Consider the following 15,533-nt stretch of genomic DNA (forward strand, 5'->3'; position numbering starts at 1 on the left):
CGCCCGAACTTTCGATTTGCAAAAATAAAAATAGCCTCCGAAAATTGTCGAAAGAGTCTCACACTCGGCCTTCCGCCAAAAATATTAACGAAAATTTTTATTAACAAGCCAATCATCGATACAGAAAAAGATTAAGTAAAACATCGAAGTATTGTAGAAAAACGTCAAAGTTTGATAAAAACGTAAAAAAAATATTAAATGTTTTATTTTTAAAAAATCATAAATTGATAAACCGTAATGCCAAAATATGAATAGAATTTTACAATAAAAAGCCATCGATACAGAAAAAGAAAAAGTAAAACATCGAAGTATAAAGTAAAAAAGTTTTTATATTTATTTTACACACATTTATTATTTGAATCAGAAATAAATTGCATTATGTTTTTTTAAATAACGTTGTTGTTTTTCCATTTAATTTATTCATAAATTATTATTGTTTTAAGTATACATAGATATACATACATACGTATGTTTGTATACATATGCTATACACACATACATGTAAACACGCATGTTGAAAATACATATGTATAAGCAGAATTATAAAGTTTGTAATACATACCATGTCGTCACACAGATTATACATACAATTACTGGCAACAGTTAATATAATTATTTAGTGATAATTCCACTGTATAAATATTTTAATTCTATTAGAAATATTTTTGCAGCAGAAATTGGTAGGTACTTAAATTTTTTGCACTTTTCTATTAGATAAGTAATAATAAACAACCAACAACACTAAAAAATGTATGTTCATTATTTAAACTTGTACAATATGTAAGCTGTAAAATATTGTATTTAACACGATAATAATTAATTAATAACATACATATTAATATAAAATATTGCATCTAAAGTTATGTTAATGTAAAAAAATGTTTATCTAACGTAACAGAATATTTATTATTGTTAACAAATGAAGATTGTACTTTTTACATCATTTCATTTAATATTAAAAATAATACGAATATACATTTTCTATTAAAATTTTTGTATTAATGTCTTGTATAAAAAAAGTTCTGCAATACGTAATGAAGGTATTTCTTGAAGAATCAATTTACTTAAAATTAAAAAATGTTTGATATAATTTCAAGTCATAGCGATTATTCTAGAAAATATTGTTTAAGAGCTAAATATTCCGATTAATTACCCATATTTTAAATGTATGTATAAGTTTGATTTTACTTCATAAAATTTAATAAGTTAAAATAAATCTTTTACTAAAATACAATTTTAACTATTTTATAAGTTATCTATTAAAATTTACTTTTAACACTTTTGGAATTACAAAATATTTATTTATTATCTATTTCATAAAAGCTTCCTAATCAATAAATTATTTTATAATAAAAAATTAATAATTACTATTTGCAATTAAATAATTGTTTAAGTAGTTTTTTATTTATTATTTTTTGCAGAAAACAGTCTAAGTTCTAGTAATGCAGTAGAATTTTTAAATTTATTTAGATATTTATCGACTTCAAATACTAATTTAATAATTGAAAATATGTGATTTGAGTCATTTTTTTTATTTTTGTAATATTTATAATCTAAGTAAATATGCCGGACTATAGTCGAAGCGAAATTGTTGATATTTTATTGATTTTGGGAGAGTGTCGAAGAAATTATAATGCAGCAGCACAATTATATCGGAGGCGTTTCCCAAACAGAAATCATCATCCATCTCGAAGTACGATCCAGAGAATTGAACAGCGAGAGAGGCGAGGACCTCAAAGATCACGACAACGTCATAGAGTAATGACTATCGAGCGAAATGATCCACGAGTATTGGTGGTGCTTGCTATGATTTATTTAGATCCTCATATTTCAATTCGACAAATAGAAGTACGATCTGGCATCCCGAGAGAAACAGTGAGAAGAATAACAAGACTCCATCGTTACCATCCATATCATATTACTTTGACCCAAGAGCTAACAGAACGTGATTTTGAAAGAAGGTTACGATTTTGCCAATGGGCACAGGAAAGATTGCAAAACGATCCACATTTTTTCAGGTACGTCATGTTTTCCGATGAAGCCACTTTCCATAATACAGGTCAACTAAACCGACACAATTCCCACTATTGGTCCATTGAAAATCCTCATTGGACCCGTGCAGTCGATCACCAACATCAATGGAGTCTTGTAGTATGGTGTGGTATTGTTAATGGCTATCTAATTGGGCCTTACTTTTTTGACGGTAATGTTAACAGAGATAGATACCTCCATTTTCTGACAAATGAATTACCAAATCTGTTAGAAGATGTTAATATACAAACCAGAATGCGTATGTGGCTTCAACATGATGGTGCACCTGCGCATAGAAGTTTAGATGTTCAAGATTTTTTAAATCAAATGCAAAGAATCATTAATACTTGCAGAGGCATACCAAGGCATGTGCTTCTGTCGACTGTTGGAAGCTTTGAGCGAAGAATTCAACTATGTATTAGACATCATGGAGGGATTTTTGAACACTTAATTAGGTAAAGCTTAAACTCTATTTATAAAGTGATTTTTTCATGGTCTTGCCTTCATCTGCCGGTGTCTTCACGTCTTGCCTTCATCGGCCGGGCTATGATTCTTGCCTTAATCGGCCGGTGTCTTCACGTCTTGCCTTCATCGGCCGGGCTATAATTCTTGCCTTAATCGGCCGGTGTCTTCACGTCTTGCCTTCATCGGCCGGGCTATGATTCTTGCCTTCATCGGCCGGGCTATGATTCTTGCCTTCATCGGCCGGGCTATGATTCTTGCCTTCATCGGCCGGGCTATGATTCTTGCCTTAATCGGCCGGTGTCTTCACGTCTTGCCTTCATCGGCCGGATCAAAATGGGACCTGAAAATCCACCCTGCTACGTCCTCGTCGTGGGTCCTGGACATCAAGTTTTATAATGATGACAAAACGCAGGAAATGGTACGCTAAATGATTAAAATCTTTTCTTCTATTTTAAATTTACTACTTCGTTTAAAGTGCAACATTTTACACGCTTTCAGGATCCGGAGTCGAAAAAGTGGGTGCTGTTTGAAAAAAAATAATTTGACCCTGAAATGACCTTGTAGGACTGGCTCAAATTCGAGGTCACAATTCTCCCCCCCCCCCCCCCTATACAACAACTTTGGTCTCTACCACTTTTTTTTAATTTGGCGTTGCTAGAGGAATTACGTAGGCGGGGTTTCATTCTGGCTGCAGGACATTGAGATGACCTTCAGTGCCGCAACCGAACATACCATTCTGAACGTAAAATTTACCGCTCTTTCCATTCCCGCAATAAAAGAATGGGGTTCCTATTTAAAAATCCATAGTTGACCTTCAAATGACCTTGAAAAACGCGTTCAAGGTCAAATCCAAGGTCACCATCGGGTTGCCCCTTCGATATCCTACAACTTTGGTCTCTACCATTTTTTCGATTGTGGCTGTCCCTGACGAGTTATGAGCGGTGCCCGTTTAAATTGGGTCACCCTGTATAAAAGATTAAAAACCAAACTTTAGACTTTAACTATTAAGATATTAATTTATAGATTTTAAACTTTGCATGATTTAATTGCCTAATTTCAATTTTCTTACTAAAGATTAACATGCATTATAAATTAACTCTTGCTTTTAATCTTTTGTAAAGTTTAAAATGTAGGTTTTAAACTTTCTTCTTCAAGATTTTCAACTTTAGGTTTAGAGTGTTCGTCAGTATTTTCAGAAACTAATTCTTTTAAACGTTATGGATGAGTGATATTGTCAGATAATACGACGTTTCCTCTATTGCAACAATTAGAAAACTTCTTGTTACATAATATTTCAAATTTAAAATGTTTAGCATTATAGAATTCACACATGTCACTTATGTTACCTAAATTATTTTCCATAATTGCTGATTCATCGAAATCTAAATCGAATATGGCATCTAATATTGTTGTTGAAAATTTATTAAAATTTGTAAAAGCGTAACCTTTTAATTTTTTGTAGTCATCATTATAATCTTATCACTTTTTAATTCTCTTCAGAGCTATGAATATATATACCTAATCAATCGAGCAACGTTAGGAGCGAGGTGATCCTGCTAGTATATTATTAAAGTGTATTTGCTTAACAAAAGTTGTAGCAAAACAGGATTCTGAGGGATTTTTGCTCTTGAGGTTAGGTGGGAAAATCTTGTAACATACTACTTCTACGATTACCCTTTCATTTGAGTGAAAATATCACTTTTAGTATTAGTAATTTATCACTGAAAGCCGATAGGCTCCATTTTTCTGGACCATAGGAGTGATTTTTCACTCGATTCGAGTCAAAAACCACTCAAACATGAATATATTTAAAGTAGAGGTATTTTTATTCGGCGCATCCCCGCCATTTCATCTCCCGATGGCCAATACAAGTTCAGTGACATCCCTCGACCTGCGAAATATTGCATTTGTTCTCTGTTAGGGGCTAGGGGGATTTCTAATTACTGTTACTTTAAGCGTAGTAATCTCAGTCCACAAAGAAAAGGCATTTTATGAATTTTCATAGAAAATCTAAAAAAAATTATTTCATTCTGGCTGATGATAAAACTGTGTACTTACCTTTTTTTGTCATTGTGTTGAATCTTGCAATTCAAACCTAAAGAAAATTATTAATGTTACCTTCAAATGTTATCCAGCAGATTAGCGTTACCAGGGTCCAGTGAAATTGTTCAGTCAAGGAACACCAGTCTCTGTAACTGCATTTTCTTTTATCACTGCGACTTTTGTTGATTCCTTGGCTACTGCAAGTCTAAGGCTAAGAGCATGAAATGCCAATACTGTTCTTATACTATTATTTTGTACATGATTTTTAGCACCAACTTTTTTGCATGAGATTATAGCATCTAACTGACCATATTCAATATCAGTACGTAAATTGTGAAACACAATTCTCGAACTCCTAATTTGACAAGTTGCATTTTTTGTTGGGTACAATTCAAAAGTTGCTTGAGCTCAGGAAACAGAATATTGTGCGACGGTACGTTGTCCGTTGCAAGGCCACCTTTTTCCGAACGAATATTTGTGTTTTGCAATGATCAACGCGAGTGATTTTGTTTGTTTGTGCGAGTTGGAAAAGAAAAGAGCATCGAGAGGAGAGGAGAGGAGTTTCGGAGGAACAGAAGAGCTACGAGCGGCAACGGCGAGTTCCAAGAAGACTATCAAGGGGAAAGTTTTTCCGAAATACGTGATTGTGGGTGCGGACTTGTATCTCTGCTGCGACAGAGAAAACGCATAAATAAATTTTATTTCTGTACATTGTGTTGTACAATTCAAAATAACAGTATAGAGAGAGAGAGAGAGAGAGAGAGAGAGAGTGAGAGAGAGAGAGAGAGAGAGAGAGAGAGAGAGAGAGAGATAAAAATATAAAAAGTAACATTACACCTTTATTGTTAAAAACACAAGAAAAAACTATGAATTAATACGCTTACATTAATTGACCAAAATATATACGTTAAGTATCATACTTATGTAAAACGGTAAAAAATTGTGTTTTTGTCACTTTTTATAATAAAAAATATCTTACAGATTGTATTTATAAAACTCAAAATTGAAATTATGAGTCGTATTTAACAGAAAATGAAAAATACGCAATTTTACGAAAAAAAAGGTAAACATTTTATTTTAGTATGTTGATTATAACTCTATCAAAATTTTTCTTGACAAACGGGGTTTGGGAGCGTGTTCTACGGAAAATTTCCTATTAAAATAAGTATTAAAAAAAAAATGATTTTTCTAAAGTTTAAAAGTGTGTTACGTCCCTTACGTGCTTGCGCTAGCACATATTCGAGTCAAAACCACATCGCACCTACTACATTTCTTTCAAAGATCCATTGGGTTTGTTAGATGTTGTTTTTCTTTATTTTACAATTGAATAAAGTGAAAGTGCCTCATTTCCGCGCGCTGATCGTAAAAAAAAAAATTACTTTTGGTCGATACCGAGGGTCAAATGGGAATAATTAGGTACTTTTATTTTCTTTCAAATGCATTATAGCAGGATTGTTCGTAATAATAGAATGATATAAAAAAACGCGAAATATTATACACGCACACACGCACGATCACACAGACATACTTTAAGCTCTCAATATTTATGTTATTACGAAAAAAATATCTATTTGTTCACTTAATGTAAGTCTTTACCTATTCTAATTCCCATTTGACTTTTTCAAACGTTGATAATCGACATTGTTTTCTATCCTACTATTTTATTTTTTGACGTCCTGAAAGGCTCACTTAAAATATAAGTTCTTACTTTTAATAAAATGATCTTAATCGTGCTGTTAGTTACTAGAAATTAACTTTATAAAAATTCGATTAAATATTGATAATTTAATTAATTTTATAGTTTAGATGTATACTTATATTTTTTATTTTTAGAATCAAGTGAATTACCCCGCCGGCCATCTCTTGAAGTAGCAGTTTCTCATGCTAGAGAACTCGTACGACTTATGTCTAGTATTGGACTTGGTGCATGTGGATTTGCAGTGGTTGACGATATTATTCAATATTGACATTATCTCAAGCTGCTACCACGTTTTATCATATTTACTGCAAAAAATAAACAGTAAGTAAATAAATAATAAATATAGTTTGAAAGTAGAAAAGGCTTTGTCTACGAATTCATTAAGCATGTAAATAAATAAAATATAATCACAAAATTAAAAAAGCACCGTCGATTCATTGTAAAGTAGCTTTCTCTATATCAATTTATTATTTCTATATAGAAGTGAGACTACGAATTAACATAGCAAATTCAGTTACAACTTTTGTCAACAGTCATTTGCTAAAATTTTGAGACTCTTATTAAAATTAATCAAATAAAAAGCCTTACCACAGAAAAGTCACTTTTCCAGCTAAAGGAAATGCGTGTTTTGGTATTGACCGCTGCTGCTTTTTACAATATTACAATATTACGTACAGTCTATCCCTGTATCAAATTTAATATGCTTGAAGCTTTTGACATAAGGAACACAGTCATCCTTCGATTTCCAAAACTGGCACCGACGAAGCTGAATAATACGCTCGTATAGCTCGGCTTCTACGTAGTAAATTAAAATTTATCAAGTCACAATTTCTTTGTTTTTTACTATATCATGATGGAAGAATAGTCCGTTTGTAGATTTTGTAGACACTTTTTATTTTTATAGCGATTTTTTAGTTTTTAGATTTTAGTTTTAAATCAAGTTTATAAAAGTCAATTGCTAATAATATGTATGAATAATTAATATGTATGAAAGCAAATGAAATTACCTATATTTTTACTGCGAAGAATTTATATTATCGTTCATTGTTCTTTCATTATACACCATATAGTGTATAAATTAACAGGATTATCAAAGTTTATTAGAACTATACAACACTTTGATATTAATTTATTTCATGGGATAGATCCTGAGAAAAACATTAAAAATTGAAAAAAGTCATTTTTCTGCGTGACGCGCTTCTGCCGTTTATGAAATCAGTTAGTTTCAAAGATATTAAGGTTCAACAAATTGTTTTCTCACCCTCTATACTCTGTATGATTGAAAACTGTATCGCTTGGATCTCAGCTTGTATTAAATACATTTTAATATACTCAGGCTTTATACTGTGTTTTTTTTTTAATACCAATTCATGAAAAAAACATAATTTTTAGTCTTGGCTGTGCATTTTCGAGGAAATTTTTCAATTATTAGCGTAAACCATTACAACTCGAATAATTGTCAAACCTTTCTTTAAAAAACCGCTGCCAATTCTTTGGTAGTAGCTTTCTTCAACGTTATGTATTGCTCCAAAATTTTCTTGCTTCTTTCCTAAGGAAGGCTTGTAATAGTAATTTTTGGAGTTTGTGAATTTTCCAATAAAGGTATTGGAAAACTTAATAAAAGTATATTGCTTAATATGTACCTGAGTATACCCAATCTTTTTCCCGCAGTTTTCGAAGTGTCTAAGAAAATGAGATAGATATAATGGCAGAGATATATCAACTAAAATTAAGAATAAAAAGGTGTTAGGTAAAAAAGGGAGGGTAATATCTCTTGGAAGTTAGTTTAACAATTATATAAGAGATCTATGCCAGAGGAAGAGAGAGAGAGAGAGAGAGAGAGAGAGAGAGAGAGAGAGAGAGAGAGAGAGAGAGAGAGAGAGAGAGAGAGAGAGAGAGAGAGAGAGAGAGAGAGAGAGAGAGAGAGAGAGAGAGAGAGAGAGAGAGAGAGAGAGAGAGAGAGAGAGAGAGAGAGAGAGAGAGAGAGAGAGAGAGAGAGATTAGATAGTTTTTATTTGCGTACATTATGTTGTACAATAATAAGATTCAGCATTATGAGGTGAAAGTAGAATACAGTAAGTTGAGACGTGTTTAGATTATGTATAGTGTAAAAGTGTACCGATGGTGAAAATGAATAGCGCGAGAATGAGTAGGTGTGTGCGTGTGCATGAGTGTGTATGAGTTATGTGTTTTCGAGTTGAAAGTAGTAATCTTTAGCAAGTTTTCTGAAGATGACAGTAGATGAGGTGTTTCTGATGTGATATGGCAGGCTATTCCATAAGTATGAGGCGCTGATATGAAACGAGTTCCTCAGCGTCTCAGTCGCGAAGGCAGGTATTTTCAAAGGTGTCACCTCGCCCCTCACAGGCCGGAGCGAGACGCGGAAGTCAAAAAAGGCCAGTACGTATGATGGTACGACCGAGTTAAACATTTTACGAAGGAAGCAGACTGTGAATTACTTCCTGCGTCCGTCAGTGGTTAGCCACTGCAGCTCCCGCCTGTAAGGGGAGATGTGCTCATCTCTCCTTACACCATAGATGTACCGGATTCCTGTATTCACGAGCCTCTGTAGCTTTAAGTCGAAGTTCCTGCATCAAGTCACAGTATACAAGAGAACAGTAGTCGATGATCGGAAATAGGAGTGCTTGCACGAGATGTTTGCGCAATCTGAGACTGGTACTCTTTCTAAAAAAGTAAAGCCTGTACATTAGCGAGTGAGCACGTTTACACACTTGTGTAACGTGCTCCTTCCACGAGAGTTTAGAGTCAAGCACCAGTCCCAGATTACGCACAGAGGATTCAAAGCTGACCTGGGCACCCCCGATATTAATGAAAGTCTTAGCTGTTGAGGGAAGTAGATTTATGTAGTATGAGAAGCCCAGGACAATTGCTTTGGTTTTTGTAACATTAAGTTTAAGCTTGTTTTGCGCAGCCCAGCCCATTATCCTCTCGGCATTAGCACTCATCTTTTGATAAAGAATCGAGCTCCTCGAGGTGGCAATGACTGTAAATTTGCAAGTCATCCGCGTAAATAAGATGGGAAACATCGGAATCTAGACAGAAACCGATGTCGTTGATGTACAATGCAAACAGCAGGGTACCTAAGACGGAGCCCTGCGGGACGACGCTGTTAAGACGCCGAGGGGAGGAACGTTTGCTATTGTCACCAACGACGGCTTGCTCTCTCCCAGTGAGATAGGAGGCAAACCAGCGGATAACCTGCTTAGAGAAGCCGAAAGTGGATAGCTTCCTCAGGAGCCGGACGTGACATACAGTGTCAAATGCCTTGCTAAAATCAAAGAGTAGAAGGAGAGAGAGAGAGAGAGAGAGAGGGAGGGAGAGAGAGAGAGAGACGGTTGCCAAATTTAAATCTCTCTCAATTCTTGTTCTTTTGCTGTTTCTCTTACTCTTTCATGAGCTGTGCCTTTAGTCACTGTAGCAAAGGAAGTATAAGGCATGTTGATTTTGTCTCGGAGAGACGTCATGATGTGCTCAACGTGCATTAATTGCACTGGCAACCGTTACACTTTTTCTTTCAAGAATGTTATGACATAAAATTTACAATATTTAGAAAATTTCAACTTTTATACAATTGAAAATTTAAATCATAAAAAATGTATTTCGAGTGTAATTATTTACAATGTACATGTTGAACTGAGTCTTCATCAAAATGCGACCAAGCGAGCGACAGCGAGCGAGGTGATCATTGCTAGTAGTAAATAATTTACTTTAATTTTGTAATTTTTTCTTCTGAATTTTTGCAGGGTTTAAGTGTTGTGTCCCCTTAAATAATTTGCAAAAGCTTTGGTTTGATACAATTTTATCCTATAATATATGACTTTAAATAAAAATTATCAATCTTTGAGTGTTATTTTGATAACAAGTTTAACGTAAACCATAACCCCTACTAAACGATTTACTAGTTTACGAAATTTGGAATTTTGAAGAATTTATTTAGATTTGGAGGTGCATTGTTTAATAATATTCTGCTCTAAATTTAGATTTTGTCGTAGTATTGCTAAAGCAAATCAGTATATTGAGATATTCTAACCTCAAAGTACTAATAGGCTATGTTTGCATCATTCATCAGACAAATAAGTTCAAATCTTTATAGTCCCTAACCTTAAAACTTTTGTATGCTAAAAGCCAAGAATGTTCAATCTTTTCTAAATTTACCTTAATTATGAAATGTATAATAGATACAAATTAAATGATACCAAACTAGATTATTTGATCCTTCTTTGTATTTTGAAAAACTGTGCTCTTGGATATTGTTGATACGGTTGCTATGATAGCTTCTCACTATTTAAAGTGGTTGTTTATACGGTTGCTATGCTGTGTTTTATTTAGGGAGATGATGATGATTAGCTGAGACGATGGTGTCGCTAAGCTCCAACGATGAGGCCCCATCTTGGGGACAAAGTACAAATCCAAGGTGTAGCGTTTGCCCGGGTGGGCTGGGTAGTGCTGGGTCAGGTTGAGAGATGACATTGCAGCGCACACAGTGGCTGCAGCTTCCCTCCCATCTGGTGGCAGGTAGCCAACCTGAGAGAACCCCAGAGGAATGGCATTCCAAGACACCCGAGGAATGTTGAAGTCGCCCACCAAAATCAGCCGATAATCATGACGTGTGAGTATCATGTCCTCGACAGCCTAGCAGAACCCCTTATACACAGCAGAACTGGAGCTAGGCCTGATGTAGACCGCACTAATAATGATCTTGATGACAGGTGACTTGAATGAAGTCCTCTTCGGCAGTGGAGTTGATAGGCTCCAGGTGAGCTGGGATGCAGTCCCTCACAGCAACGAGCACACCTCCTTTTCTCGAGAGACCCGATGGAGTCACATCTCTATCACAGCGATGCACTGCATAGCCAGCCATGCCAAGCTCAGTGGAGTTGATGTCCGGGGTAAGCCAGGTCTCGGTGAAAACGATGAAATTCAAATCTGGAGAATATGAGAACATATGAAGGTTAGTTTTGAGTTCGAGCGGCGTCGAGCAGGCTTCTTAATTAAGTGAACGTTCTAATAATAAACAGTAAAATTAGAGTGAAAGACCTGCATTAGTTTTTTTTCCAAGGAGAGTACTGGTGAGCCATTAACGTATCGGACTCTCTTCTTGTCAGCGAGGCTTTTGTTGTAGGTATCAACTTCCAGTCATAGCTTCTTATAGACATCTCTCTGGGCTTTGGTGCGATAAGCCGCCTCCTAAATACCATCTGGGAGACTCCTCCAGTTTCGCAGCACTCGACCAACCTCACCTCTAGAAAAAAGCCTGACGATGACAGGTGCAGGGAATCCGCTGTGAGTAGGCCTAGTAAACCTTCTGGCAGTGATGTGTGCCAAGTTAAGGCCACTGATGTTACTCAAAGCCTCACGAACTTCCTGCAATAAATCCTCACCGGCTGGTACTTGGAGGTTGTACAGGATTATGTTTGAGGCCCTGTTGAGGCGATCCTGAAGCTTAGCAGCAACGGACTCCATAGGCGATGCTGGCTGTGAAGTGACGCCAGAGATTGGCTGATCAGCTGGGCACGTAGAAGTTGAGAGCTTGCCCATCTGAGCCTTGATTGAAAATCTCAAGAGCGTTCTGGCTGACTTTCCCATCCAGGTCAGACAAACTGGCCTGTAGTTTGCGAAGATTCTCGTAAGTGGACTTTAGGACATAGGTGTTGACCTATAGACAGCTGTTGGTGGTGCTCAGCTGGTTCTTAATCCAGAAGGGGAGGCACTGGAATTCCCTAATCAGGTCTGTTGGATCCAAAGCTGTGGCTGGGGGCGTGGCCCTGGAGGAATGGCCAGAGTCCGGTGGCATTGCAGCTTCAGCACCGTTCGATGGGATATAAGGCTGTTGGGATCCTATCACTGGAGACCCGAGAGGCTTACTGTACTTGGAAAATCCGTCCTGATCGTCTGCACCAACTCTGTCCGAGCATGAAGTGTGGTAAAGTCTGCCGCACCCAGCACAGAATACTCCCTCCGATACGTCTACTTTGCATTATGGACAGACTCTGCTGCGTTCGCTCATGGTAGCTGAGGAGCAGGAGAATACACCACTTACGTCTTACACTAAGAAGCCAAACACTTGTGGCAGCTATTGGAGTCCTTAATGTCCAGCACACCCAGCTCCAGTTCAAGAGTGCTGCATCATGCACGCTGGCCTCAAGCTGCAAGCAGCTACAATCGTAGCGGCAGCAACAGCAACAGTCAGCAATTCGGAGAGCCTTCTGGGGTGGTTAAAGAAAAGGAAGCCTCGGTCGCACAGCGCCAACTCCGCGACCAAGCAACTCTCTCTCTCTCTCTCTCTCTCTCTCTCTCTCTCTCTCTCTCTCTCTATTTTATTCTTACTCGCTCGCTTCTCTCCTCAAGGAGCCCGGTGGACAGCCGTCGATGCTTCCGTCGGCGCCTCCCTGACTCCTCGTGGACCTGGTGGCGGCTGGTTTCCTCAGCTCTCCCACGCCGATGTTGCTGGCTGCTCTGGTCCTCTGGATGGTGGTGGCGGACTAACTGGCCTCCTTCTTTTCGTGCTGATCGGGATGGTTGCTGGCTCGTCCGGGCGTCAGCACCTTCTGGTGCCAACGCGCTGCACCTATAACTCACACAAACACACGCGCGCTCTCGCACACTCGAATGCATATAATAGTGCTAATCCTGACTCACTGAAGACTGTCAGATTCATACATGGTACGCCTACCCTGGTCGACGTCAGGAAGCGATCCAGTGTTCGCAACTCTAAAAACCACTCAACAAACTAGTCCAGGGTCCGCTGAGGCAGAGAGGATCCTTATTTATTTTTTAAATGCATACTCGGTCAGTGGCCACGTCAAGGTATCTATTTTTAAATCCAACTTCTATCAGCTCTCTTTTCTGCCTGATGTCATTCTGACCGAAACCTGGCTTTAGCCTGACTTTTCTTCCAGCGAACTGGAATTGAGGAACTACAGTATCTTCAGGTACCACTGGAATATGTCTGCATCTGCTATATCTCGTGGAGGTAGTGTGCTTATCGCTGTCAAGAGTTCTATTATCGCACAGAGAGTTGACGTGGTGTCTTCAGTGGAGCATCTTTTTATCAGACTACCATCTAGTAAAATTATCCTGGGTGTATGTTACTTTCAACCGAGGTCTGATAGTTCCCTTTTCAAGGAGCATGCTGTCTGCTTTGAAAATGTTGCGAATAAATTTATAGACCACAAATTTATTATTGTAGGTAACTACAATCTTCCACACCTAGCATGGAGTGCTGACCCGCTGATGTTCAAGACCACTGACTATCTTGAACCGAACCTCAGAGTTTCTGCGGAGATCATCTGCTCAGCCTACTCTTCTCTCAACCTTACCCAGTGCCTGCCTTTGCTGGTGACCAAGGGCTACTCATTGGATCTTCTCTTCGCTCCTGCTGGATTGGTCTCCTCACTAGATCTTCAGGACCCCATCTTCCCTCCGGACTCTCACCACTCAGCTCATCTTCTTGAAATTGCATCACCTCGCGCTACTTTTAATGTGTGTAGTGTCAGAAAACGTAATTTTTATGCGGCTGACTATTGTGCAATTAATCGGTCACTTGATCTTGTATATATATATATATATATATATATATATATATATCTCATCCTATATTATATAGTTGTAAGCGTGATTTACCCCCTCCACCCTCTCTGCTCCTCTCCACCTCCCTTCATTTCCCCTTCACTTCCCCTCCACCAAATAACGTTAAATTGTTTAAAAAACTACGTTATTTTGAGGCCCTCCAATCCCCTCCACCCCCTTCACTTCTCTCCACTGCCCCTCCACCTTCCCCTTCCCCTCCACTAAATAACGTTGAATCGTTTTAAAAATTACGTTATTTGCTTGCTGGCCCCTCCACCCCTTTCACTTCCCCTCCACCTACCTCTCCACCCCCCTCTACCCCCCCCACCATACCTCTGCCCCCTTTACTTCCCCTTCACCTTCCCCTCTATCTTTTTACCTCTCCTCCACTTCCCCTTCATTTAAATGTAACAAGAGAAAGCATCACTGAGGCAGGCCCGACACCTAGACTTTATCGGCCAATACTCGACAGACATATGACATATCTCCGGCAAAGACAACGTCGTCGTAGATGCCTTATCACGCATCAAAACAATGACTACGCCGATCGTCTACAGCGAGCTGGCAGACGCATAACAAGGCGACGCAGAGCTCCAAAAGATAAAATCGACAGATCATGGCTTCCAAGTTGAGCTGGTACAGATTCCAGAGACCGACGCGAAAATCCTGTGCGATGGGTTGATAAACACTGCGCGACTCTCCATTACGGCGACTTTCCGCAGAGCAGCATTTAACGCAGTGCACAATCTCGCTCATCTAGGTGTTGAAGCCTCCGTCAAGCTCCATGACACAACGCTACGCGTTGCCGTCCATTAAGGCGGACTGCTAGACATGGGCACAAGTCTGCATCCAGTGCCAACAGTGAAAGACCTCCCGTCACCTTTCGTCACTAATCGGAGATTTCACGCCACCATCTGCGAGATTCTAGTACGTGCACATCGACATCATCATTATGCCACCATCTGAAAGTCAGAAATATTGTTACACGTGCGTGGACCGTTACACGCGTTGGCAAAAAGCTTTTTCGATACCGGACCAGGAAGCCGAGACAGACGCTCGCGCTTTCTACGCCGGCCGCTTTACCCTGCCGATCAAGGTCAGTAATTCGAGTTATACCTTTTTCAATTGCTTAGCTGATTAACCGGTTCGACTCGCCTGCGAATGACCGCTCACCATCCGCAAGCAAACGGCACGGTGCATGACTTCACCGACAGCTGAAAGCCGCCATCCGATGCCACCAAGACAACACGTGGATGCAGGTTCTGTCCACCGTCCTCCTAGTCATACAAGCAGCGTGGAAGGACGATTTCAGCTACCTTAGTAGAATTCATTTAACGGTAAACCTCTGCGTTTACCTGAAGAGTTTTTTGCCTCCGACGAACGCCAGAACGAAGATCTGGCGTTTCTTATCAGGCAGCTGCGAGAATACCTGCAACGGCTAAGACCAGCAGCCGATACGCGACATGACACAGCGAAAACTTTCGTTTTCAAGGACCTGGTAATATCGGATCATGTTTTCATACGCCATGATGACGTAAAAATCTAGCTCCGTATGCCATACGACGGACTCAAGTCGTATGGCATCGTCTCAAGTCGTTAGCCGCCGCGACAAAACATTTATTGTCAACGTGCACGGCGAAGACACGACGGTTTCTATCGATAGGCTAAAACCTGTCTATACCTTGGACGACACCAACACCGCCAC

The 15,533-nt window shown here is 38.6% G+C and overlaps 1 protein-coding gene across 2 annotated transcripts in view; it reads left to right on the top strand.

Moving 5' to 3' along the window:
• LOC100116705 (ran-binding protein 9) overlaps nucleotides 1-15,533 on the top strand; it is a 303,718-nt gene that overhangs the window by 270,962 nt on the left and 17,223 nt on the right. The window contains exon 8 of one of the 2 annotated variants that reach the window (XM_031923993.2): nucleotides 6,373-6,559. The exons of the other annotated variant lie outside the window; for it this stretch is intronic. Within the exon in view, the coding sequence (XP_031779853.1) occupies nucleotides 6,373-6,506 (134 nt within the window). The 3' untranslated portion in view covers nucleotides 6,507-6,559. The remainder of the gene's footprint in view (nucleotides 1-6,372; nucleotides 6,560-15,533) is intronic. 2 annotated transcript variants of the gene reach the window in all.

The sequence above is a fragment of the Nasonia vitripennis genome (genome assembly GCF_009193385.2).
Source record: "Nasonia vitripennis strain AsymCx chromosome 2 unlocalized genomic scaffold, Nvit_psr_1.1 chr2_random0004, whole genome shotgun sequence".
Classification (NCBI taxonomy): Eukaryota; Metazoa; Arthropoda; class Insecta; order Hymenoptera; family Pteromalidae; genus Nasonia; species Nasonia vitripennis.